Consider the following 27004-nt stretch of genomic DNA (forward strand, 5'->3'; position numbering starts at 1 on the left):
AGAAAGTTAAAAATCACTATAAACTGTCAGTTATCAAAGTAGGTATGAAATTGGTAACACCTGATGCTTGGTTCGCATGAAGCGTCTCGACAGATGACACCATTTAATTGTGTAAATGTCCTAATACCTTGTTATTTTACTCATGTTTATCATGGAGTGAGAATCTCAAGGTAACATTGATGTAGGAGCCCTCATTACTAGTTATGTATTGACATATAGTAACTTTCTATTGATCTCATAGCGAGGACCTAATATTAATGATGGTAGCAATTACTTCAATGAAAATAAATATTGTAGATAAACACTTTGTAACCATGTTGTGTCAAGAGTAAGAAAGTACTATTGGATATCTCTTTAATAAAGTATTTATATGTAGATCACATAGATTTCTATAACATTTAAGATCAACTTACAGTAGCTGAAAATAAATGTGTCATTAGGTTAAATAGACTGAATTTATGTAGCGCTTTTCTTGTCATACCGACCAATCAAAGTGATTGACAGCAGAGCCAAATTCACCCATTTGCACTCAAAATGGGCACACTTTTGTGGCATTGTGTCACATTTTTGGCAGCGTTAGTTTAGTTAGGGTTAGCAGTGTTCGGTTATATGCTTTATGTTGACTCTTGTCTGATCTTTGGTCTCCTAAGTAGTTCAGGGAGCTGGAACTCCTTTGCATTTGGAAGACACTTGCAGCGTCATCATACATAGGGAGGGAGGGAGGTTGGGCAATAACAGGATGGGACAGAGACCAAAACACAAACCAGAAAGCCCTGAGTCAATTTCACAAGAAATAATTATATATAGCAGCATTAACAGCAATGGTGACTACGTGTAGGCTGGTATGAAAATCTCACATTATGGTAACCTTCAATTTTCACATTATTGATTCAAAGATTAAAAAAATTATGACATGACCTAATTATTTCTATTTAAAACAGTAATACAATGATTATTTATACTGCTACTAAAATAACAGATTGATTATTATGGTAAAATGTTGTCTAACATTATATGGACAGTATGAGAAGAACATGAGTGTGTTGACATTCAAAATCGAAATCAGCTACTTCATATATTCAAAGAAACATCATGAAATACATAAGAAAATACAGAATAATGTATACAACATGCTGTCCGTTGCTTGCTTACTGTACTTTAAAGAAAAGCATAACCACACTTGCCTGGTATAACTCTCCAAACAGCTGATTTTGTCTTTAAAGGTAGGAAAAAGCCCTGTTTAAAACTTTTCAGTGAGGAAAGTAAGCCATGCTAAATGCTACAAACTTTCTTCTGTCCATTGATGTTTTGTTTAATGTTTTTATTTCAACCATCCTCCTTTCTCCAGGTGTGTTGCTGGCAAGAGTTTTTTCTTTGGTTTCTTAGTTTAGCTTAAAGAAATCTAGCACTAATCAGCAGTCTGATAGGAATTGGCAAGGGTCACCTAAGCCAGGCCAATCTCAATGTTCTATTAAAATTCAAAGTTTCAACGTTAATCCTAAACTTAAAGCTGCTGCAATCAGAGGTCATTCTGAGAAGAAAAATGGCTGAATGGTGAATGAACAAGAAATGTTAGCTGAGATGTATATCCATTTGTGCTTCTAATTTCTTCTTAGTTTTTCATGTTGAAACTGGGTGTGTGCCTTTGCCTATGTCATGAATGAGTTTGTCCATGAATAATTTCATAGATTAACCCGGGAGCAAGCAGAGACAAAGGATACAATGACTGGTTTAATGCTCTTTAGCAATAGCTAGAGCTGGCGTGTACAGACAATGTTTTATATGACAAAATAACTGCAATGTCCCCACTAGTAGTGCACTCCAACACAGGGAAACTAAAACAACAAACAGGAACAAAAGAAGGGGCAAAATAAGAAGGGGAGAAAAAGAAAAGGGAAAACTAAATTAGATTAAACACTGGAATCTAACCTTTGAAAGATTTAAAACTTTTTAAGATGCTTTACCTTCATTTCATCATTGCACCAACCTTCTCCAGACAGGATTTTGTAAATGCAACCTACTGTTGCTGCAACCATAAATCCACATTTGCTTCTGCTATGATCTTATAAAACACATTACAAATACTCTCTTTATCAGCACTCAAGTCTAAGCTTAAGGTTAGATAGCCTGTTTTCATCAAGGCTTCTAGATTCTAGATTCATGATGACAACAATAGAGGTATCAGCATCATCTGACTGTTAGTCAGTAGTTAGCTACATTTACCTTAGTGCCTTAGGTGTTGGTTTCCATGTGAATAAGACTCCTTATTATCAAGTCACCTCTCTTCAGCCCCTGTATCCACATAAACACCTCTCTCCATTACGTCAGTGATGAGACTCAGTTATTAAAGCAGCTTCTCTGTGCCGCTGACCAGCCCACATTTTTTCCCGACAGCATTCAGCCCAAAGGGACATGATGACACTACTGTATGTGCATCCTGCAGGTCTATGTGTATTTTTTGTGCAATAGACCAAAGTGAGGCAACAACTCCCATCTAAAATTGACAGCAGTATTTTTCTTTTTTTAAACATCACGTATGTCATCTTTCTCACAAAAAATGAGATTTACTATACAGTTAGCATAGTCTCAACCACAAGGTTGGTTACATGTGGCTTCCACATTAAATGTTTGTAAAGCACTAACCTGCCACTTTCTCACTAAGAGCTACCCTTACCAGTGTTACTTTAATTATTTAGTTGTAATTTATGGTTTAACTGAAAATGTGTGTAGTCATGATAAATTGTTTGCTGAGTTAGATTTTCTCCACAACAGCACCAGATATCTGAGGATTTTCTCTTTGCTGCTATAACTGAATCTGAAAAAAAAGATTAATTTCATATTTTCTTATTTTCTTTTTATTCTGATTGGTACATTAAAGCAATTTGGATTGATATATCTTCATTTCTTTATTTTATGGTGAAGATATCCTTGGCGAATCCCAAGTTGAAACATGGAGGATGGATCTAATAGTAATATTGTTCCAGTTATATTAATGCTACCTATATCCATTGTTTATTCTGATTTTCCTACATAGTCTTAAGCAAACTTATAGACTAAAAGCTTGCAAAATGTATTAGTTTTTATTTGCTCGTCACGCAGAGTATTATATATTTCTGCCTTTCTGCTCTATAGAACAAACTATTAGCTGGCTTAGTTAGTTGGCTGTCTGCCGGTGTAGCAAGCCTGCAGTCGGCTGCTTCCCAGATATGCTGCTCGTTGCTAGGTGCTCTTTCAGTTTACATTTCATAACCTGATACATTTTTCACAACAGGAAATATATCCTAAAGGCCTAACTTGTCAAAAGTTTAGGGAAAAGTCCAGCTGCCTTTTTTCAGCTTTACACATCCAACACTTCACATGAGCTTTTTTAAATCTTGCTATATTATGCTATATCATGATATAGCATGATATTTGATTTTTATGGATTTATCGTATTCCTAATAATGTTTCTTCAGTTTTTAAATCTGAACAGAAGATGACAATTACTTGTGTTAATTGGCTTTCATCCTTCATACAATCACAATACAACCAGGAAAAATATGTATTTGTGAGGATAGTACAATGCTTGACAGACAAAATCTGTCTCCAGCCAAGCAGTTGATGCTTTTGTAACATGTAGTAATTTTCTGTTGTTTTTTCCTGATTTGTAGAAGCCAGATCTGCCAAAAAGCAAAAAAAAAAAAAAAAAAAAAACACACACACACACCAAGGCAGTCTGTGTCTCACACACCATCCCTTCTTCCTCAGCCTGTCCTCTTCATGTCTTCTCCACAATGATGGCATCATCTGTCTCTGCTTTCTCTCTTCCCCTCCCATCTGCCCCTCTCTCTCTCTATCACCATTGTTAGCCTTTCACCGTTCCTTCATTGCATTTTCGTACTCGTATTCGTCGTCTTCCGCTTTATCCGGGACCGGGTCGCGGGGGCAGCAGACTCAGCAGAGACGCCCAGACATCCCTCTCCCCAGACACCTCCTCCAGCTCCTCCGGGGGGAGCCCAAGGCGTTCCCAGGCCAGCCGAGAGACATAGTCCCAGCGTGTCCTGGGCCGTCCCCTGGACCTCCTCCTGGTGGGACGTGCCTGGAACACCTCCCGAGGAAGGCGTCCAGGAGGCATCAGGTATAGATGCCCGAGCCACCTCAACTGGCTCCTCTCGATGTGGAGGAGCAGCGGCTCTACTCCGAGCCCCTCCCGGATGGCCGAGCTCCTCACCCTATCTCTAAGGGAGTGCCCGGCCACCCTACGGAGGAAGCTCATTTCAGCCGCTTGTATCCGGGATCTCGTTCTTTTGGTCATGACCCAAAGCTCATGGCCATAGGTGAGGGTAGGAACGTAGAAGGACCGGTAAATCGAGAGCTTCGCTTTTTGGCTCAACTCTCTCTTCACCACAACGGACCGGCACGGCACCCCCATTACTGTGGCAGCCGCACCGATCCGTCTGTCGATCTCTCGATTCTTCCCTCACTCGTGAACAAGACCCTGAGATACTTAAACTCCTCCACTTGAGGCAGGAACTCCCCTCCAACCTGAAGAGGACAAGCCACCCTTTTCCGGTCGAGAACCATGGCCTCGGACTTGGAGGAGCTGATTTTCATCCCAGCTGCGAACCGCCCCAGTGCGTGCTATAGGTCTTGGCTAGAGGCGGCCAGCAGGACCACGTCATCTGCAAAAAGAGGAGACGAAATCCTCTGGTCCCCAAACCAGAACCCCTTCGGCCCTTGGCTGCACCTAGAAATCCTGTCCATAAATGTTATGGACAGGACCGGTGACAAAGGGCATCCCTGCCGGAGTCCAACATGCACCGGGAACAGGTCCGACTTAGTGCCGGCAATGCGAACCAAACTCCTGCTCCGCTTGTACAGAGACCGGATGGCCCCTAATAAAGGGCCCCCGATTCCATACTCCTGGAGCACCCCCCACAGGGCATCACGAGGGACACAGTCGAATGCCTTCTCCAGGTCCACAAAACACATGTGAACCGGTTGGGCAAACTCCCATGAACCGTCGAGCACCCTGTAGAGGGTATAGAGCTGGCCCAGTGTTCCACGGCTGGGACGAAAACCACACTGCTCCTCCTGAAGCCGAGGTTCGACTATCGGTCGGACTCTCCTCTCCAATACCCTGGCGTAGGCCTTACCAGGGAGGCTGAGGAGTGTGATTCCCCTGTAGTTGGAACACACCCTCCGGTCACCCTTCTTATGTAGGGGGACCACCACCCCAGTCTGCCAGTCCAGAGGCACTGTCCCAGACCGCCACGCAATATTGAAGAGGCGTGTCAACCATGACAGCCCTACAACATCCAGAGACTTGAGGTACTCAGGGCGGATCTCATCCACCCCCGAAGCCTTGCCACCGCGGAGCTTTTTAACCACCTCGGTGACTTCCGCCTGGGTGATGAAAGAGTCCAACCCCGAGTCCCCAGCCTCTGTTTCCACCACGGAATGCGTGATGGCAGGATTGAGGAGATCCTCGAAGTACTCCTTCCACCGCCTGATAATGTCCTCAGTCGAGGTCAGCAGTCTCCCGCCCCCACTATAAACAGTGTTTGCGAAGCACTGCTTCCCCCTCCTGAGGCGCCGAACGGTTTGCCAGAATTGCTTCGAGGCCAACCGGTGGTCCTTCTCCATGGCCTCACCGAACTCCTCCCAGGCCCGAGTTTTTGCCTCTGCCACAGCCCGGGCCGCAGCACGCTTGGCCTCACAGTACCCGTCAAGCCGCCTCAGGAGTCCCACAAGCCAGCCACAGCCAATAGGACTCCTTCTTCAGCTTGACAGCATCCCTTACTGCCGGTGTCCACCACCGGGTTCTGGGATTGCCGCTGCGACAGGCACCGCAGACCTTACGGCCGCAGCTACGGGCAGCAGCATCGACAATAGATGCGGAGAACATGGTCCACTCGGACTCTATGTCTCCAACATCCCCCGGGATCTGGTCGAAGTTCATCCCTGGCCGAGGGCTCCGCCAGGCATTCCCAGCACACCCTCACTATGCGCTTGGGCCTGCCAACTCTGTCCGGCTTTCTCCTCCTCCAGCGGATCCAACTCACCACCAGGTGGTGATCAGTGGACAGCTCAGCCCCTCTCTTCACCCGAGTGTCCAAAACATGCGGCCGAAGGTCTGATGATGCGACAACAAAGTCGATCATCGACCTCCTGCCTAGGGTGTCCTGGTGCCAAGTGCACTAATGGACACCCTTATGTTTGAACATGGTGTTCGTTATGGATAATCCGTGACTAGCACAGAAGTCCAATAACAAAACACCACTCGGATTCAGATCGGGGAGGCCATTCCTCCCAATCACGCCTCTCCAGGTGTCACTGTCATTCCCCACGTGGGCGTTGAAGTCCCCCAGCAGAATAATGGAGTCCCCGGGAGGGGCACTATCCAGCACCCCCGACAGGGACGCCAAGAAGGCCGGGTACTCTGCACTACCACTCGGCCCTTAGGCTGAAATGATAGTCAGAGACCTCTCCCCAACCCGAAGGCGCAGGGATACTACCCTCTCATCCACTGGGGTAAACCCCAACACGAGACGGCTGAGCTGGGGGGCAACAAGCAAACCCACATCAGGCCGCCGCCTCTCCCCGTGGGCCACTCCAGAGTAGAAGAGAATCCAGCCCCTCTCGAGGAGATGGGTTCCAGAGCCCACGCTGTGCGTGGAGGCGAGCCCGACTATTTCTAGTCGATATTTCTCGACCTCCCGCACAAGCTCAGGCTCCTTCACCCCCAGCGAGGTGACATTCCACTTCCCTAGAGACAGCCTAAGCATCCGGGGATCGGGCCGCCGAGGTCTCCACCTTCGTCCGCCGCCCAATCCTCTTTGCACCGGTCCCTCACGGTTCCCCCTGCAGGTGGTGGGCCCACTGGGAGATGGTCTCGCCTCTCTCGTTCGGGCTTGGCCCAGCCGGGTCCCGTGAGGAGCAACCCAGCCACCAGGCGCTCTCCGACGAGTCCCGACCTCAGGCCTGGCTCCAGGGTGGGACCGCTGTACCGGGCGACGTCAGGTGCCTCGATTTTGTAGTCATCATGAGGGGTTCTTGAGCCAAGCAGTTGATGCTTTTGTAGCATGTAGTAATTTTCTGTTGTTTTTCCCTGATTTGTAGAAGCCAGATCTGCCAAAAAGCAAAAAAACAAAACAAAAAAACACACACACACACCAAGGCAGTCTGTGTCTCACACACCATCCCTTCTTCCTCAGCCTGTTCTCTTCATGTCTTCTCCACAATGATGGCCTCATCTGTCTCTGCTTTCTCTCTTCCCCTCCCATCTCTCTTGCCCCTCTCTCACTCTATCACCATTGTTAGCCTTTCACCGTTCCTTCATTGCATTTTGAAAAAGGTAATTGTTTTTGTCTTACCCATCTTCCTCATTTCCAAACAGATTACTACACATCCAGCTTTTTGTGAGACACACTCAATCACGCTCAGATCTCGCTGTCTTTTTCTCTGCAGATGTCTGATAGCTAGCCAGCTGAGTAGAGGACCTCCCTCTTGCCGGGAGCCTTTCAGCCTGCAGCCATGAGTGGTAAGGATACAGGTTGTGCAGTTCTATTAGAAAACAGATGAATGATGGAGGACAATAAACTTTGATTTAAAAGAGCTGATGTAATTATCTGCAATTATATCAGGTCCTCTTCTTAAAGTTTATTTCTCAGATCAGGTCATCAGGACAAGTGCTGGACTATTGCATCATATCACATAGTTCCTATTTATAGAGTCCTGATCTGCATTCAGAGATAAAGGACAAGACTTATACTGAGTAATTGTTTTATTCCTCAGTGATTTATGATGTTCAGGTCATCTTAAGTTTTTAATGTGAACATGAAATATTAATTATATTGGGTAAACCATACATTTTTGTGTCTGTTTCCTGTAGGGAAACTTTGCTTGTGCTTGTGCTTTATGGGTGCTTCTCAGACACAATTTTTTTTCTTGGTTTGGTTTAACACAGTTCCTCGACACAGGATTGTGCAGTCAAATCCCATACAATGAAGACAGAGGAGAAAAAATTATTTGCATTTTTATGTGTTTACTGTAGCAGTTTCTCATAGTCATTTACTCAACACTATGCAGCAATCCTTATAAAGATAAAAAGCAAGGATTGTGTGCACCTAAAATGCTGCAGTGTGCAGAAACTATTGATTCACCATCTGGAACATAAACCGGCCCTTCTCAGGTGAAGTGTTTGATATGTAAATATTGAGGAAAGCATTGGTGTGGTCTCCTCCAGTAGACGGGTGCAGGCACTCGAGGGACGGACTTGAGCTTCTCCTAAGTGAGAACTTTGCGGTGCCTAGACGACAGCACACAGGCCAACAAAGGGAAGAGAAAAGACAGAAGGCAGAGGCTCTCTGCAGCAGCTGCTGAGGAGGCGAGATGCGGTGCCGGTGTTTTAAATTCAGCTCAGGTGACGTTGCTATAGAAGCCATCCTATATGTGTTTACAGTGGTGTTTTAACTGTTTTATGTTAGTACTGGTGAGATCCCTGCAGGTTTATTATATGACCTGCTTTGCAGAGGTTGTTTTATATGCAAAAACTGATATCAGCGGAATAAATAAATTGTGGCAAGAGGGTTCAATATCTTCCACCATACCTGCTTTGAGTCAGGAAATCTTGCACCCTAACAATGCAAAACTGTTCATGAACTTCCAGAAGTATGAAACCAACTGTCTTTGGAAGTTAACTGATCAGAAAATAGAGTCCAGCTGTGTGTATTTTAATCTCAGTAAAAATCCAGTTGTTCTGTGAAGGCCTCAGAGGTTTCTTAGAGAACATTAGTGAACAAACAGCATCATGAAGGCTGAGGAACTCAGCAGACAGGTCTGAGAGAAGGTTATAGAGATGTTTAAGGTGAGGAAACAAGAGTGTACGCTCCACAAATCTGGCCTTCATAGAAGGTTGATTGTAAAAAGTCTTATTTTTACTTTTTAATACCCTACATGTGTAGGGGGATGCATCAAAAATGTGGAAAAACCTTTTGTCCTACAACCAAAATGCTTTACAGGAAGGAAATATATCACTCCACACCACCTTGAATACACTGTCCCTACAGTGAAATGTGGTGGTGGCAGCATCATGGTGTGGAAATACTTTTCTTCAGAAGGGACAGGGAAGCTTTTCCAAGTTGATGAACATGATGGAGCTGAATTCTGGAATAAAACCCGTTAAAAGCTACAAAATACTTGCAGGACCACGACCCTAAACATACAGTCAGAGCTACAATGGAAATGTTTAGATCAGGGGTGTCAAGACGTTTTACCTTGTGGGCCAAAGTGATCAAGTTGAAAGTGCTCCTTTTTTAAAATATTGTCAGCATTAAGAATAAAATATGGGTCTTTCTTCAAGAACACGGGCTGTCTGGTTTAATGATCATGGTCAACCAGGTCTGATCCTGAGAAAGGGTCATTGAATGTTTGTTGAACTTATTTGCAATGACATTAAATTGAAAGGAAAAAAAAGGCAGTTAGTAAAAGACAAATACTTTGTGTTGTACCTAATTTTCAAAAAGTCAAATTGCATCATTTACCTGTGCTGACAACCCAAATTTGTAGCATTGTTGAAGTGCAGTTTTTGTGTGGGTCAAACAAATCATTCTTAGGGCACCAAAAGGCCCGTGTTCTGCATTTCCCAAACCCCTGGTCTAGATCAAAGCACATTCATGTGTTAAGATGGCCCAGTCAAACTCCACACTTAAATACAATATGGTAAGAATTAAAAAAGCTGTTTACAGATGACCTCCATCTAGTCTGAATTTGAGCTAAGTTATTCAAGAACAGGCAAAATTTCATTCTCTATATCTAACACACAACAGTTTAAGCTTTAATAAGCAAAAGGTGCCTTTATAAAGCTTTGTATTCACATATGGTATCACAATTTTTTTTTTTTCATTATCAGTGTTGATTTGTGAGTAATCCGTGAGTGTTGAATCAATGACATCAGATGGTGGAGTTTAAACACAAGTGTGTCAGCGTGATTTATTACAGTTCTAATGCATAAATTTGGCAGGTTTTTATGTGGACTCACATAGAGCAACTATAGCTTTCCAGCAACACAAATGTCAAGCCATAGTGGCTTCTTTTGAAACTTTGCACTGTCCCAGTTACTCTCAGAGCATCAGACGGACAGGCTGTGGATGTGGCCATGTTAGCTGCATGTCCCAGTGGCCCTGTGCTAAATATCCCTTCACTCACAGCCATCAAAACGATGTGGAGAATACTCACATCTCTGTACGAGATTAATTACTTTTGTGTTGTCTACAATGCCTAAAGTAGGCTAGGCTGTGTGAGTTGCTATAGCATCAGTTTATCAGGGGGAAAAACCCCTCTGAACAGGTGATATTGTGGTTAGGGCAGCTTGTTTAGATTGTGGAAATAGTTCAGCCATGTCTTGAAGAATTACACAGTTACAGATTTAACTTTTTGGCTGCTTTTGTGTAGTCATTTAATTTCAGATACCTAATGTGCTATTCCTCAACTAAGTCTGTGTACAGCTGAGACAGTCTTCTAGATTGTTTGGGTTTGTGTTGGGGTGGAAGTTCCATCATGGGCAGGGTGGCATTTCCTGAGCCTGCTGAGCAAATTACAGCCTAGATACCATATCTCTGACGAAATGCACCCACAGTGCTTCTGTTCCTCCTATCTTATATGAAGAAAACCATGTTTTTCTAGAACATGTGATAAATGCTACAGCTGCGCAATATAGTAGATTGAAATAATCACCACAGTATCAGCATATGTAAATGTATTTGGTTGGCTATTATATTCTCAATCCCCATGCATTCAAGCTCTGTATTCTGGGGACATATGTTGTCTATTACTGCCCTTCAGCTCACAGTTGCGCCCAAGAAGCTAAAGCTCAAGAAGAGTGACGGTGACATAGTAAAGAAAAAGACGAGAGAGGAAAATACAGGTTAATTGCAACCAAAATTATCAGTGTAATCACATGCTTTCTTGATATCGCTCTAATAAATTTTACTTGAAAGGTTTTAAGGAGACTTTTTATCAACTGCCTCTAACATGTCACCAAAAACATTTTATTTTATTTGTATTCATAGATTACAGAGTCATGCTGTATGTAATGTATCATACATTTTAATGCCATGATGTAACATTATAAAAACACATTTTTACTATATTTCTTTGCCAAACAATACATTTAAAAAGAACCTTGATAATCTTTTGACTAAAAATAAAATTAAAAATTTTCAGACATTGTCAGAAATTCACCATAACCTATATTACAATGCACAGGACAATGGAATTATAATCGAACTGGTATAAATATGTTTTAAAACAGAGTAAAAGGAAGATTAAATTATTACAACTACACTCATTTCTATACATTGTATAGAGTTTTGCATGGGGTTTGATAAGGATCACTGGTTAAAAACTGGTTTTAACATGAAGTTCTGGGTGTGAGTACCATAACCATGATTTTAATTTGTAAACGCTGCACACAGTTTCAGCTCAAATCTGTTTACTCATTTTATTTGCAATCTGTGATCACCATGGCAACAGCTTTTGGCATCAGGGATGCCCATCTGTTGAGCAGCGGAGGATGAGAGGTTTAAAAAGCAAGCTCAGATTTATCACAGCAATTTTTTTTTTAGCTGTCCCAAATTAATTCTTTATGAATAAATTATTATTAATACTCCTTTATGAGTTGTAGATGTTGCATCCCTAGCCTCTGTCTTACAGTGCCTTAGACAATTATTCATACCCCTTTATAAATTTCACATTTTGCCACGCAACAACCACAAATTCCATTAGGATTGTATGTGGTAGACTGACACAAAGTAGTGCATAAATGTGAAATAAAAGACAATAGATAATAGATTAGGGGCCATCCGGTCTCTGTACAAGCGGAGCAGGAGTTTGGTTCGCATTGCCGGCACAAAGTCAGACCTGTTACCAGTGCATGATGGACTCTGGCAGGGCTGCCCTTTGTCACCGGTCCTGTTCATAACTTTCATGGATAGGATTTCTAGGCACAGCCAAGGGCCGGAGGGGGTACGTTTTCCGGACCAGTGGATTTCCTCTCTTATTTTTGCAGATGACATGGTCTTGCTGGCCCTCTCTAGCCAAGACATACAGCATGCACTGGGGCAGTTTACAATCGAGTGTCAAGCGGCTGGATGAAGATCAGCTCCTCCAAGTACGAGGCCGTGGTTCTCAACTGGAAAAGGGTGGCTTGTCCTCTTCAGGTTGGAGCGGAGGAGTTCAAGTATCTTGGGGTCTGTTCATGAGTGAGGGGAGAATGGAGCGGGAGATCGACAGACCTATTGTTGTTGCATGGGGACGCTGTGCCGGTTCATTGTGAAGAGAGAGCTGAAAAGCGAAGCTCTCGATTTACCAGTCGGTCTACGTCCCTACCCTCACCTATGGTCATGAACTTTGGGTCATGATCGAATGAACGAGATCCCGGATACAAGCGGCTGAAATGAGCTTCCTCCGTAGGGAGGCCAGGCACTCCCTCTAAGATAGGGTGAGGAGCTCGGCCATCCAGGAGGAGCTCGGAGTAGAGCCACTGCTCCTCCACATCGAGAGGAGTCATGAGGTGGCTTAGGCATCTGTATAAGATACCTCCTGAACGCCTCCATGTTCCAGGCACGTCCCAGCAGGAGGAGGACCAGGGGATGGCCTGGGACACATTGGAGGGACTATGTTTCTCTGCTGGCCTGGGAATGCCACTTTATACATAGGTGGCAAGAAGAAACACATTGTTGAAAGAAAGACAAAAGAAGTCCTTTTTACAGTTTGCCACAAGCAAGTGTAGGAGACATAGCAAGAAGGTGCTCCAGTCACATGAGACCAAAATTTAACCTTTTGGCCTACATGCAAAGCACGGTTTGTGGAGATCAAAGTGTTTTCATTTGCTAAAAAGGCCCAATCAAAGCCCAAACCTAAATCCAATGGAGAATGAGGGCAAGACTTGTAGGTTAATTTACACAAACACTCTCCATCCAATCTGAGTGAGCGTGATCTATTTTACAAAGAAGAATGGGAAAAAATATCAGTCTCTTGATTTGCATCGCTGGTAGACACATACCCCAAAATACTTACAACTGTAATTACATCGAAAGGTGGCATCAACTTAGGGGACAGAAAACAAATGCATCCAATGCCTTTTAGATTTTTATTTGTAAAAAATTCCCAAACTATGTATCATTTTTTTTTTCATGCCGTCATGATCCTCTGGTGTTAGGAGTTTTTAGTTTCCTTATTCTCCTTTTACTGTTAATTCTTGGTATTATGTATATTTATATTTTGTTAGCTTTCCTCCCTGTTCTTTGGTTGTTGTTATTCTAGTTATTCTTATTAGATTAGGTTCATGGTTCATTCTTGTGTTTAGTTATTTATGTGACTCTCCTGGATTTCGTGTGTTCCTGCTCTTCTGTGTTAATTAGCCTCCGTCCTTCAGTTGCTCTGCATTCTCCCTGCCACCAACTGCGCCGCATTTCTCCTGATTAGCTTCTCTAGTTCATTGGTCAATTCTCCACCCTGACTTTGTATTTATACCCTCTGGTTTGCATTGCTCTCCACCTGATCCTTCTGTTTACTACCTGCTCCATGTTTGCTTACCTGCATATGTTCCATTACCCTCTGTAAGTTATCAACTTTATTATTATTAAACTTACTTCTTTTCACCATGTGGCTCCCATGCTCTGGTCTGCACGTTGGTCCAACCAAAACCCAGCACAATATGACACATGCACTACTTGGTGTATTGGTGTGTAACATAAAATCACAGTAAAATAAATTGATGTCTGTTTCGAACATGACAAAATGTAAAACCATTTAAAGGAGTATGACTGTAACGCTGTCATTGTCTCCTGCTACTGTTAAAAGGGGAAATGTGTCCTCCAGCATGTACATTCTTTTATTGAATTCTCACAAAAAACAATTGTGAAAAGGTATTTTATCAAGGATAAATATGAACCTGTTTAAGAATTCAGCAAACCTTATGTAATAATTCATACCAAAGCCTAGATGTTTCTTGGCAGAAAGTGAGGGTAGATGGAGCAGGGTAAAAAGTAGCTGCGCTGACAGTTTTATACACTAAGTGTATCAATCAATCAAGTGGAAGTTTGCTGAGGACTTATCTGAAGGGCAGATCTTATTTAGAATACAAATTATGAATGCATTATTAAATGGTGAACTAACTACTGTCTGTGATGAAACCGGTATTAATGTTTCAGCTTTTTGAAGGTGTATCATTGGCTTTTGGATGCTTGGTTGACGTTTGTGTGATCAGGGTGGCCCTGAACTTGTTCTTAATGATTAAAATTTGCAGATCTTCCTCCTCTTATGTAGACCAATTTTCTTCCAATTATTTTAAAATAGTAATTTACGTGCACTACAGTTTTAACGACCGACAGAGTTTAGTCTAGTTTTGTGGTTTTTCATTAAGTTGAAGATGTTGGTTTTTTATTATTTATTCTGACAATGAATAAAAGTACCAAAAAGGCTTTAACTAGTTTATTACAGTTGTATTACATTTGACCAGATTGCATTTAGTCAGGCCAGAAGGATTAAATTATGTTATTTAGTTTAACAACATGTCTACATTTAATCAAAATGTTTTAACTATATTACGCTACAAATATGTTTCATCAAGTCTTTTCAAGAACCCACATCTGTAAGATTATAAGATAGAAGTTTGATTTATGTAGTTTTTATTGCAATTAATAAATATCATATTTGGTATTTTTTAGAGCTGCATCTAAAATAATCTGAACAAAGTTTGTATTTTTCCAGGCTGTGTGTAACAAGGTGGCTAAAGATATAATTATAAATAGTTTTCTATCATTGGAAGAAACAAGACTAGCTTATCCCTTGTGTTCGGAGCCTAATTAAGCTTGAATGATGCATAGGACCTTGTTTAGTAGATGAATAAACAGTAAAATATTCCTCTTCAGAAAGCAGCTCTAAAAGATTTACATGCCTACTTAGGAGAACGATTTAAAGAAATGAGGGATGATTTGAGACTTTTGCACAGTATTATATGCGGATTATGTGAATCTCTTGTTTTTTTTTCCAGGTGCTTCCAGTGTTTGGGCCATCACTCCAGAGGAGAGAGGGAAACATGATAAACAGTTTGACGCCCTCGCCCCAGTCCTTGGCTACATCTCAGGTAACCTGTCCCAACAAACAGATTAACACAGTGATCAGACAAAACATTATGTCCTTTGAAAGCTAAAGTGAGTGACCCTGTTAATCTCCACATGATTCTGCTGGGAATGTTTGCATTCCTTCATGAATTTGTTAGATTCGGACAAAATTACACCTCCTATGTACAGTAGCAGCAGCACACCTTTACATTAACAGCAGTAGCCCCCTGCAGAAACTGCAAAGTAAGGATTCATAAAAGCACACTTATGGCACTGATGTGGTAACTCAGCCTCTTAGCACCCTAGTGCTAGTCTGATGTAATCTCATGGTATCAGTGGGAAACTGGTCCAACTCACAGAGACCCATCATTTTAGTCCACGTCTCCCAGAAGACCGTCTGTTACAGACACCAAAAGACACCAACCAGAGCTGTATTTGGAGTTAAAAACCGGGGTTCTACACTGTTTCAAAATGTGTGGAATGTGCTTTTCTCATAATGCAGTTCTTGATAAGTATGAAAAAAGAAAACTGAGTGTGAAAAAATATTTTCCAACGTTTTTTCCTCCTTCCATTACCAAAAGAACAGTATATAATTTTAATTTACATTAATTTTTGTTTAATTTCATGTGTTGTCTTATGATTTTCCACAAACATTCATTTAAATATTGTATTGATCAATATTATGCTTTTTTTACTTGCTGAATGCACAGTCATTTAACAATTAAAATGGGCACTTTTAATCGCAGTTTACTCTCTAGAAAAATATTAATTCAGACTGAAGTTTTTCTAAACAAAATAAAGGTAGAAAAATTCACAAATGTGCTTTGAAGGATCTGCATGTATTCTAGGATGCTCCATTTCCTAGAGATTTTTTAAATAGAGCTGATCTAGTTAAGCCAGATGGCACAAAAGCAGTGGGCCTGTACCACACTGTGAAAACTGAAAGTCTGAGCAGTGTTTTATTATTTGTGAAAGCTACAGATAATGAGACTCATCTACAAGTAAAGCAGGTTTAAAATTACTTATTCTCAAGTTTAGTGAATTATATTAAAAAAAACGCAGAACGTTTTTTGTGGAAATTTGAGTCTGGAAGTTTTAGAATTATGAAATGAGAAATGTGTTGAGGCCTTGGAAAAATAAGCTTCCCTAGTATTAGGTCATAATATTATGGCTTTAAAACGTTTTCATTCAATAATAGGTCTGTATCAGTTTCCCATCTCTCTGAGTCCCCCTGTAATTGTTGTTTGTCCACAGGGGAACAAGCGAGGAATTTCTTTCTTCAGTCCGGCCTGCCGGCTTCTGTCTTGGCAGAGATCTGGTAACCTAAAGCTTTGCGAATCATTATCAGAATTCATTTTGAAGCTGGTTCAAGTGGGTCAATGACTTGGTTTAGTTCATTGAGTTGTTTTTGACTTCCTGTTGAGAGCTCATTTCCTTTGCTGCCTGCCACACCTAGTAAACTGTGTATGTGGAAGAGTAGGGGAAGTGTGTGTGCACTGAAATTAGAACTGTGTGTGTGTGTTTGATGTTTTTGTGTGAAAAAATGTAGCTGGAAATCAATCCCACCATTGCCTTATCCCTTGTGTACCTTGCTTATTCCATTGTCTCAACAAAGGGAGAAGTAAACACCAGGAATGTACAATTTGCTGCAAGCACATCATTCTAGTCACCAGGTTTAACCAATTTCTCTTCTATAGGCACCTAGCTGACATGGACAGTGATGGGAAGATGGACAGATTGGAGTTTTCCATCGCTATGAAGCTCATTAAACTTACGCTTCAGGGCAGGAACTTGCCCTCATCTTTGCCAATTACCATGAAGCAACCTCTGACTTCAAACAGTAGCTCAAACATGTCTTCATCGGCACGGTTTGGTAATGTTTTTCATGCAGTCTAAAAATCATGAACAAGGGTACTTCAAAAAGACTGATTTCAAAACTGGGATAATTATACAGCAGATGCAATTTTGGTCTGATGTTAGATGTTGGTATATCAATACTCTTAAGGTTACAGGTCCATCTCGATATTTAGAATATTATAGGAAAGTTTATTGATTTTAGTTCAATTCAAAAGGTGAAACTCATATGCTATATAGATTTGTCACACACAGCGATGTACTGATGCATTTATTCCTGTTGATTTTAATGATTATGATCACTCAGCAACAGTCCAGTAGTTTTTTCTCCTTAACCCAGAGAAGATGCATCTGACATTCTCTCTGGTTCAGGAGTAGCTTAACACTTATTTATATAGCGCTGATTCACAGCAAATGTAATCTCAATGTACTTTACAAAAGAAACAGATCTAGTTGAAAATGTAAAGTCAATTCAATCCAATCATACAGCCTTATTTAAATATAATTACATACATTCCAATTCGATCATAGTTATAAAACAATGCGGTCAAGTTCAGTTGGTTATGCAAATTGGTAAAAACCCAGTCCTTTGCATCAAATAACTGACATTGTCACAATCAGCGATAATGAACATTCATGTGGCGACAGTGGAAAGGAAAGACTCCCTTTTAACAGCAATCCTGTTCAGTGTGAGTGAAATGCAACAGTTGAAGCTCATGTCCTGGATCAGTCTGTGTTTGGTGGTTCTTGAAGTACTCACTCCAAATGCAATTCACCCCCTGTGAATCTTACCCATATTTACCAAATGGGTTTTGCTTCTCAAGCCTCTCAACGCTGCAATGACCTTTGACCTGCAGTACCAATGACCTTTTGTAGCTTACCACTTGTTGACAGTCTGCTTGGTAACAGTCAAGTAAGCGGTTTTCCCCAGGCTGGTGTAGGCCAGGGGTTCTCAAACATTTCTGCCTGTGGCCCCTAAAATAACAGTGCCAGAGACTGCCAATGCCCCTATTGGCAACCTGGTGACCTCCCCTAAAAAAACATATATTATTTCACTCTATATTTATAAATAAATATAGAGTGAAATAATTCTGTGTATTTTAAAATGAATGATTTAAAAAAAAATGGCATTTAATTATTTAACTTCATCATTTAAAAAGGTATATTTAATGACACACAATTATTTAATTGCTCATTTTATAATTTAATGGTTTAATTATGTAATGATGTATTAAACAAATAAATGATTTATTTATTTAATGGTACATTTAATGATACGTTTATATATTTCATGGTATAATTATTTCATGGGAGATTCACATTTATTTATTTCATGATATATTTATTTATTTAATTTTGTCCCTTTTGGCCCTCCATACAGCTCAGGGGTCATGTCACGTTGATTCTGAAAATCATCTCCAGTCACCCAACCCCCTGGGGGTTCCTGACCCTCACTTTGGGAACCCCTTGTGCCGGTGAACAATTGTTTTAAAAAATTTTTATTGTCCTTATATTTGTCTGAGTAACTGAATTTGGGATTTTAATTAACTGTAAGCTATAATCATCAAAATTAACAGAAATAAATGCTTGAACTTATATTGTATATGGGCTGCACGGTGGCGCAGTTGGTAGCACTGTTGCCTTGCAGCAAGAAGGTCCTGTGTTTGATTCCTGGCCAGGGGTCTTTCTGCATGGAGTTTGCATGTTCTCCCTGTGCATGCGTGGGTTCTCACCGGGTACTCCAGCTTCCTCCCACAGTCCAAAGACATGCCTGTTAGGTTAATTGGTCTTTCTAAATTGCCCTTAGGTGTATGAATGAGAGTTTGCATGGTTGTTTGTGTGCTGCCCTGTAATGGACTGGCGACCTGTCCAGGGTGTACCCTGCCTCTCCCCCATAGACTGCTGGATATAGGCACCAGCTCCCCCGCGACCCACTATGGAATAAGCGGTAGAAAATGACTGACTGACTTATATTGTATATGAGTTTCACTTTAGTGCAAACAACGTACAATATGAAAGTGACCCACTTTTACATATAACCTCTGATAACCTCTGTCTGCTAAGACATTTCATGATATCTCCACATTTACCTGTGTACTTCTTTTGTATAGGAATGGGATCCATGCCAAACTTGTCAATTGGTCTGTCATCCATGCCTGCTATTTCCACCATGCCCATTCTAACACCTGTCCCAGCTAATCCTCCTTTACCCTCTGTGCAACCCCTGGTGCCAGTGCCAATGACCCTGCCCTTGATCACCTCACTTGGGAATTTGGGGTTCCCCAACGGCACTGTCAGCCTCCTCACCCCGCCACTTGTTCCCAGCAATGCAGGTTGGTTCTGCATTAGAACGATTTAGATCATGTTCTTGGACAAATCAAAGATATGCTGACAAGTGGAATTGCTATAATTCAAATTTGACACTAGGATTGCACATGGATGATACTGGCTTAGGTCATCAATTTGCTCGGGTAATCTTACTAGATTTAGGATATTTAAGAGATATTTGTGAACAGCTCTGGAGACTTGGTCTTGCTCTATATGAAATTGCCCCTGTCTTTTAAACATTAGCGCAGGACGTGAGGGAATGCCAGAGCTAGGCATGAGCCAGTTACCAGTATTACGACATACCACATTTTTGAAATGATATGCCTTCAAAGCTGCTAAAATGTTTGGATATGTTTTTTGTGCATTTTAAAGTCTTTTAATGAAACGCCAGAGAAAGTGTTGCCCCTACCCCATCTGCTGCTGTGCACTGCCAGTCAACTGGCTGAAATAAGGCAAGAACAATTCCCCCTTGCTTTCCAAGATGAACAAATTTGAGCAGAAAAACAAAAAGGTCCATCATTCTTTTCAGTAATTTGAAAACTGCAAAAATATTAAGCAGACATTTTTACTTTAATCAAAATAGCATTGTTATAATTATTAATATTAATATTTTATCATCAATAATTGTTGCTTTTCTGTTTTAAATCAAAGTGATTCAACAATATTGTACATTTTTGGTTTTTCAATTTTGTTTAAATACTGTTTCCGCTGAAGGTTGTCATACTATCCCACTCTCACACCAGTTCATGCCTAGCTGGGGCTTTAACTAACTCAAAAGTAACTTTACATATTAAAAAAGTACTACAAATTCAGCATTTTTCCATTGGCAAAAAGGCTAACACCAGTGTTGTTAACAACAATGTTGAGGGTTGAATGAAACAGGATCCCCACATATATTTATATACAACGTAGCTTTAGCACAGCAGCACAGTTTTCTGCTACAGGGCGTTAGAAAAGCTGCATTTTAAAACTACCATGAATGATTGCTTCACACATCATAGGATTTTGTATGATCCATTTATGAATGTTCATAGGTAAAGAGTTCAGTAGCTTTATATGTTGCTGTGGTTGACTATGATGATGTTACTTTAATATTGACAATTAACAGCTAGCATAAAAATGCTTCCTAATCATTAAGTCACACTAGTTTTACTCGTGTTGAAGATGGGTGAGGCTGTGTAAGGCTAAAGCAATATTATGTAGAGAAATGCATAGGAAGTATGATTACCTAGAACTCTAATACCCCCACATCCACCACCTGCTCTTAATAAACCTAAAATAGAAAGAATCAACAAATTCATATCGTTATCGCAATGAATTGGAATAAATAAATGATGTCAGTCAGTCAGTCATTTTCTAAATGATGTTTAAATGATAAATGTTTTCCTAAGATCATGCTGCCCTGCTTAGCACAAGATATTTTATACTTGCTGTCATGTTTGGGGTTAGTAAAGGACCCACGCACAGTGACTGACTGTGGCAAAAAATAGAGTTCCTTAATAATAAAACAAAGAGGAGATCTTAGAGCAGGACATGCAGCACAGGAGGGACTAGCAAAGAACAATGATAACCAGTGAGCTTTTCTACTCGGGCTGAGTGGAGAATGACATTGAATGCAGGTGAGTTAATCAGGGCTTTAGGAACAGCTCTGGAGGAGAGCAAACAGGCAGACTGAGGGAAGATGAATATTCAACACAAAGGAAGCTGAACTAGACACAAAGATACTACAAAGCAAGGTGGGAAAAGACTAATATGATCTAAGAGAAGTCAATATAAATTTACAAAGAACTGAAAAAATGAATAAACTCGGAAACTAAACAGAAAAGAATAAACTAATATGGCAACATTTTTCCAACAATAATGAACACAGAGAAATTTACTAAATATGAAGATAAATAAACAAGTAAATGATCAAAACACATATGAACACCTATACGCCCAAAGATCATAACACTTGCTCTAAGAACGAGCCGTTCCTTTGCCTTGCCTTTCCTGAGGAACATAAAAACATGTCCGATAATAACTTTGTGTTTACTTTGTTTACATCTCCTCCATGTGTGCGTTTGTTACTCCCTCTAATGCCCATGTATTTTTGTAGGTTTTTCACAATTGCCCAACAAGACTGACTGAATTCACTACATTAGTTAGTTTAACCATCTGCTTCTTCTTTAGAGTAGTGCAGAAACCAACCATAAAACTCAGTTTCTGTTTGAGCTCAATGTACTATGTCTATAATATATAAAGAGATAAGATTAGATGCGCACAAAGTCAAGGACAGCTGTAGCTAAGAAAATTTGCACACAATGCAATTCTGTTTTATGGAACTTCCATGCACTTTATATGATTTTAAATACAGGTCCTTCTCAAAATATTAGCATATTGTGATAAAGTTCATTATTTTCCATAATGTAATGATGAAAATTTAACATTCATATATTTTAGATTCATTGCACACTAACTGAAATATTTTAGGTCTTTTATTGTCTTAATACGGATGATTTTGGCATACAGCTCATGAAAACCCAAAATTCCTATCTCACAAAATTAGCATGTCATTAAAAGGATCTCTAAACGAGCTATGAACCTAATCATCTGAATCAACGAGTTAACTCTAAACACCTGCAAAAGATTCCTGAGGCCTTTAAAACTCCCAGCCTGGTTCATCACTCAAAACCCCAATCATGGGTAAGACTGCCGACCTGACTGCTGTCCAGAAGGCCACTATTGACACTGTTGTGGAATTTTCTTATCAAAGTGGAGAGAAGTTGACTCATAACAAGAGAAAATCCAGACTTTGTCTTTATAAGTTTTATTCAAAGGCATTCAGCGTTTGAATGACTCTGTCACCGAGGTTAGTCAGTTAAGCAGAGCCCCGATCAACATTTACACACAGTATTTATACCAGAACATGACAGTGTTATCTCAACTTCAAAGAGTCTGTGTTTTATGACCCCAGACCCTTCTCGGGTTCAGAGGTGACAAAGTTACCTAGGAACAACCATCTGCTCTTCCCGAGGCATCACCCTAACAAATGGGCCTTGACCATTAAACTTCTGATAATGGCTTTTACAGCTTCCCCCACTAACACAGATGTTCAGAGGAGTAAGATAAAAAAGGTCATACACTGTGGAATGCTTACTGCAAGAATTTCCATCACAACACCCTCAAGCAAGAGGGTAAGACACAGAAAGAAATTTCTGAACGAATAGGCTGTTCCCAGAGTGCTGTATCAAGGCACCTCGGAAATCAAGGTGCCAGAGTCTGGAGGAAGACTGGAGAGAAGGAAATGCCAAAATGCCAGAAGTCCAGTGTCAAGTACCCACAGTCAGTGATGGTCTGGGGTGCCGTGTCAGCTGCTGGTGTTGGTCCACTGTGTTTTATCAAGGGCAGGGTCAATGCAGCTAGCTATCAGGAGATTTTGGAGCAATTCATGCTTCCATCTGCTGAAAAGCTTTATGGAGATGAAGATTTCATTTTTCAGCACGACCTGGCACCTGCTCACAGTGCCAAAACCACTGGTAAATGGTTTACTGACCATGGTATCACTGTGCTCAATTGGCCTGCCAACTCTCCTGACCTGAACCCCATAGAGAATCTGTGGGATATTGTGAAGAGAACGTTGAGAGACTCAAGACCCAACACTCTGGATGAGCTAAAGGCCGCTATCGAAGCATCCTGGGCCTCCATAAGACCTCAGCAGTGCCACAGGCTGATTGCCTCCATGCCACGCCGCATTGAAGCAGTCATTTCTGCAAAAGGATTCCCGGCCAAGTATTGAGTGCATAACTGTACATGATTATTTGAAGGTTGACGTTTTTTGTATTAAAAACACTTTTATTTTATTGGTCGGATGAAATATGCTAATTTTGTGAGATAGGAATTTTGGGTTTTCATGAGCTGTATGCCAAAATCATCCGTATTAAGACAATAAAAGACCTGAAATATTTCAGTTAGTGTGCAATGAATCTAAAATATATGAATGTTAAATTTTCATCAGGACATTATGGAAAATAATGAACTTTATCACAATATGCTAATATTTTCAGAAGGACCTGTATCATTACTAAACATTATCTTGAGATTCATTTTTTCTCCAAACTAAAAGTAAACTGGCGCCCAACTCTATTTACAGGGACCCCAATGTCAGGCTTTTCATCCCCCATGGCTTTCTCCCCATCCCCGGTTGTGTCAAAAGCCAACTCTCTTTTGGACCTTGGATCAAGCAGGTACACTTTCTTTTCTTCTACAATACAGTTGTTCTTTATGACTATTTGCTAAGGTTAAACTGATAAACAAATTTAGAACCATACATACTGTATTTACATAAAATATTTAGTAATTCTACTTGTGCTATTTATTATGCACAAAGTTTACATTTACTCACCATGGGTATGAATGTAATTAATTTAAGACATTTAAAGATGTATTTGAACTGTTCTTCATGCAGGTGGATTGATCATACATCAGAGAACTTTAATGAGTTTCAGGAAGATCTAGGTACACTAGTTCAAATTTGTGATGGATTTTCTCCAATTCAAACATGCCTAAAATTATACATATAGATTCATAATTATACACACACTCCCACTAATATTTGAATAAATGTCCCTCATTAAGTGGCAGAGAAACCACACATCTTTTGTAACCATCAACAACCTTCTGGCAGAATATTTGGCCAATTCTGTTGGCAGAACTGTTTTTGTCTATTTATTTTTGTTTTGGTTCCCTCACACAGAGCTGCTTAGTTTGTCAATTTTCAAAAGGATTGACGTTACAAAAGTGAAATCTCTGTCATGTTTATCTTTTCCAAAACCAGTTTTGATGCATTTGGGGTCATTGTTTTGGTCAACTTGTGTCAACCATTTAGTTGTTCAGTAAAGTTGAAGTTGAAGAATCTTGAGGTAGTCCTCCTTCATTATGCCATCAACTTTGTGCAATGCTTGACAGTTGGCACACTGTTTTTAGGTCTGAAAGCCTCATCTTGAGTCCTCCAAACATACTTCTTGTCATTGTGCCCAAAGGCGCTCACTTGTTGTTTTGTCTGACCATAAAACGTTTGTCTAGATGGCATTTTTTCAGTTGAGCTTGAAGGTATCGATACTAGGATATAATTGGGGATTCCCAAATGACAGTCATTTCAAACACACTTTAAAACTGGTTTAGAATAAGTAAAGCAGGCTGGCATTAAACCTTTGGAGTGGCTGGATCTAAACCTTATTTCTATTTAAAAGACCATGCAAGGAAACAGACTAATTTAAATAAATTGTAAAAGTTTTTGTTGACAAAGATCCAGACAGAATAAGAAGCTTTTCTGCAGCTTACTGAGAATTAATTAAAACTTACTGTAGGTGTATAAATACATTTTAGAATTTATGTGTTTTTTGACCTGTTTGGATTACAAAATATCCACAATAGATTCGCACTAGTGCACCCAATTTTGTTCTTTGTTTTATTATTGTTCCACCCTGAACAAAGTAGGGTCCTATTGCATCTCTAAAGGCCCCAAATAAATTTGACATTCATGCCTCGAGGGAGGAGAAATAACGTTTTCACCAGCGCTGTAGAAAGAGTGCTCCAATACACCCAAGCCAGTATTAGCAAAGCCATTGTGCAGAAAGAGGCCAGGAGAGTTGGAAATCAGAATTAGAGCAGAGTGAACACTGAAATTTAATCAGGAATTAGTGTTGATAGCAGCCATTTTTGAGTCACAGATATTCAATGCACTCTATTTTATCTTATTTTATTTTATCTCAGTGTTTTCTTAGAATTCACATCCAAAATTCTAATGTTTGCTTTTCATTGTTTTAATCTCAATAAATGTCAAACAATAATGTCAAAGATGCTTTTGCGGCAAAATATTTCTCTTAAACTTTACATATTTTAAGAGGAGAAAATACTGCAGCAACATTTCTGTCTTTGTGTGAAACATTTAATCTCTTCCTGGAACAACGACAATAGTGGGTGTAGTGAGAAGAAAAGAAGGACGAAGCTAGGATCTATAAAGGTTTCGTATTAACCCAGATTCTTTTGGCTATCTTGTAACCATGTGACTCCTCCTTGCATTTTTTGTGGGTTTGGAGAAAGGATGGAAATTGGATCTGCACTAATTTTACAGTTTCGAATAACATGATGCCCATTTTATCTGCAGGGGGGAAAAAAAAACAATCTGAGTGATATTTACCTCTGTGTTTTAGATCAAGTTTTTATACCATTCTTTAATATAAAAACACACTTGTGGATATGATGGATCTACTTTTTATTTGTTTCTCAAAGGCTGACTGCATTGGTTTACAAAACAATGACTCAGAAACATTTACCGTTTCCCTGCCTTGCTTGACGGGTGACAACATATTTAGCCGTATGTCATTGCTGTATGTTTCGTAAAGTGTCTTGAGACGACATTTGTTGTCAATTTGTGCTATATAGATAAACTGGACTGAACTCAATTAAATTTCTACCTTACTTTGGAGGTTTTAAATTCATATAAATCATCTCTAGTTAGGTAAGAACTAACAAAATAGTCTCTAACCAACTTGTAATTTCAAAGTTAAGGTTTGAATAGGAGCAGAAAAGTGCTGACCACCTCATTTTATCGTCTTTTCCCCTTAGTTAACAACTTGCATTATTCTAAAATCATCCTTTTTTCTCTTCCCATAGTTCAAATTCTTCCTCCACCGCATCACTGGCCAGCAACTCTCCAAAAATGGGCTCAGGGGACTGGGCCGTTCCACAGGCCTCAAGGCTCAAGTACCGTCAGCAGTTCAACACACTCGACAAACTCATGAGCGGCTACTTGTCAGGTCGGTCCATCATGTTTGAACTTACTAATACGGCAAAAAAAAATTTAAAGGTGTCAGCACCTCTTGGCTGCTCATGAGTGGTCTGGTCTGTTTTTAACAGAGCAGAATCTGACCCCGATGCCACACTGTACATATGAAGTGTGATATTTCTTTATTATCGCTTTGCAGGACCTCAGGTTAGAAATGCACTGATGGCATCGAACTTGACCCAAACTCAACTAGCTACCATCTGGTATGTGTGATGTGTGTTTGCCTCCCTGGCCTTGTTTCGTTTTTGAAGTTCAATTTCTATTTTCTAGTGTCACTATTTTCACTATTTAGTAAAACCTATTTCTCTCTGTTTCAAAACAAACAAGCTGATAAAAATAACATTGAATTAATGTCTATGCAAATAGGATTAGTTTCTTTCTCTCCTACCAATTGTTTGTTTTGGATGATTTGGATCACATTTCTTTATGAAACTGGATGCTGGTTTAAACAAAAGGTTATTTATCAAACAAAAAACACATGAAGCTGAAAATATACCAGCAAAAATTATGAAAATAATTATACCTGGAAAACTGGTTTGGCACAATGTAAAAACTACTGTATGTACCGCCGCTTTAGAAATTAATAGCAACCCTAATAGACATCAAAGCAACTTTTAAATCAATATTTTATTATAATAGGATAATCTATATATACAATTACACTTTTAGAAATTATAAATTTTTACAAAAATTGCCCCAAATTCCACAAAATAAATGTTACTGCAACATTTTAAAAAGATCCTTTTTTTAATCTGATCAGTTTCTGTGGACATTTTATCAATAATCTGTGACTTCCTGTTTTACTGGGGTATAAACATGATGTAACAGAGAGGCTCCTTTTTTAGCCATTCTTCAAAGGGGAGAAAAATAGAACATACCTTTTAAG

The 27004-nt window shown here is 40.2% G+C and overlaps 1 protein-coding gene across 5 annotated transcripts in view; it reads left to right on the plus strand.

The window, feature by feature from the left end:
- itsn2a (intersectin 2a) overlaps nt 1-27004 on the plus strand; it is a 53031-nt gene that overhangs the window by 3595 nt on the left and 22432 nt on the right. For 4 of the 5 annotated variants that reach the window (XM_047388080.1, XM_047388078.1, XM_047388081.1 and 1 more), the window contains exons 2-10: nt 7450-7522; nt 8228-8404; nt 15038-15130; nt 16362-16425; nt 16805-16980; nt 19073-19294; nt 23422-23515; nt 25947-26089; nt 26258-26321. In XM_047388080.1, the coding sequence (XP_047244036.1) occupies nt 8374-8404; nt 15038-15130; nt 16362-16425; nt 16805-16980; nt 19073-19294; nt 23422-23515; nt 25947-26089; nt 26258-26321 (887 nt within the window). In that variant the 5' untranslated portion in view covers nt 7450-7522; nt 8228-8373. The remainder of the gene's footprint in view (nt 1-7449; nt 7523-8227; nt 8405-15037; nt 15131-16361; nt 16426-16804; nt 16981-19072; nt 19295-23421; nt 23516-25946; nt 26090-26257; nt 26322-27004) is intronic. The other variant, XM_047388079.1, reaches the window with a different exon arrangement.

Source organism: Girardinichthys multiradiatus, chromosome 15 (genome assembly GCF_021462225.1).
Source record: "Girardinichthys multiradiatus isolate DD_20200921_A chromosome 15, DD_fGirMul_XY1, whole genome shotgun sequence".
NCBI classification, from domain to species: Eukaryota; Metazoa; Chordata; class Actinopteri; order Cyprinodontiformes; family Goodeidae; genus Girardinichthys; species Girardinichthys multiradiatus.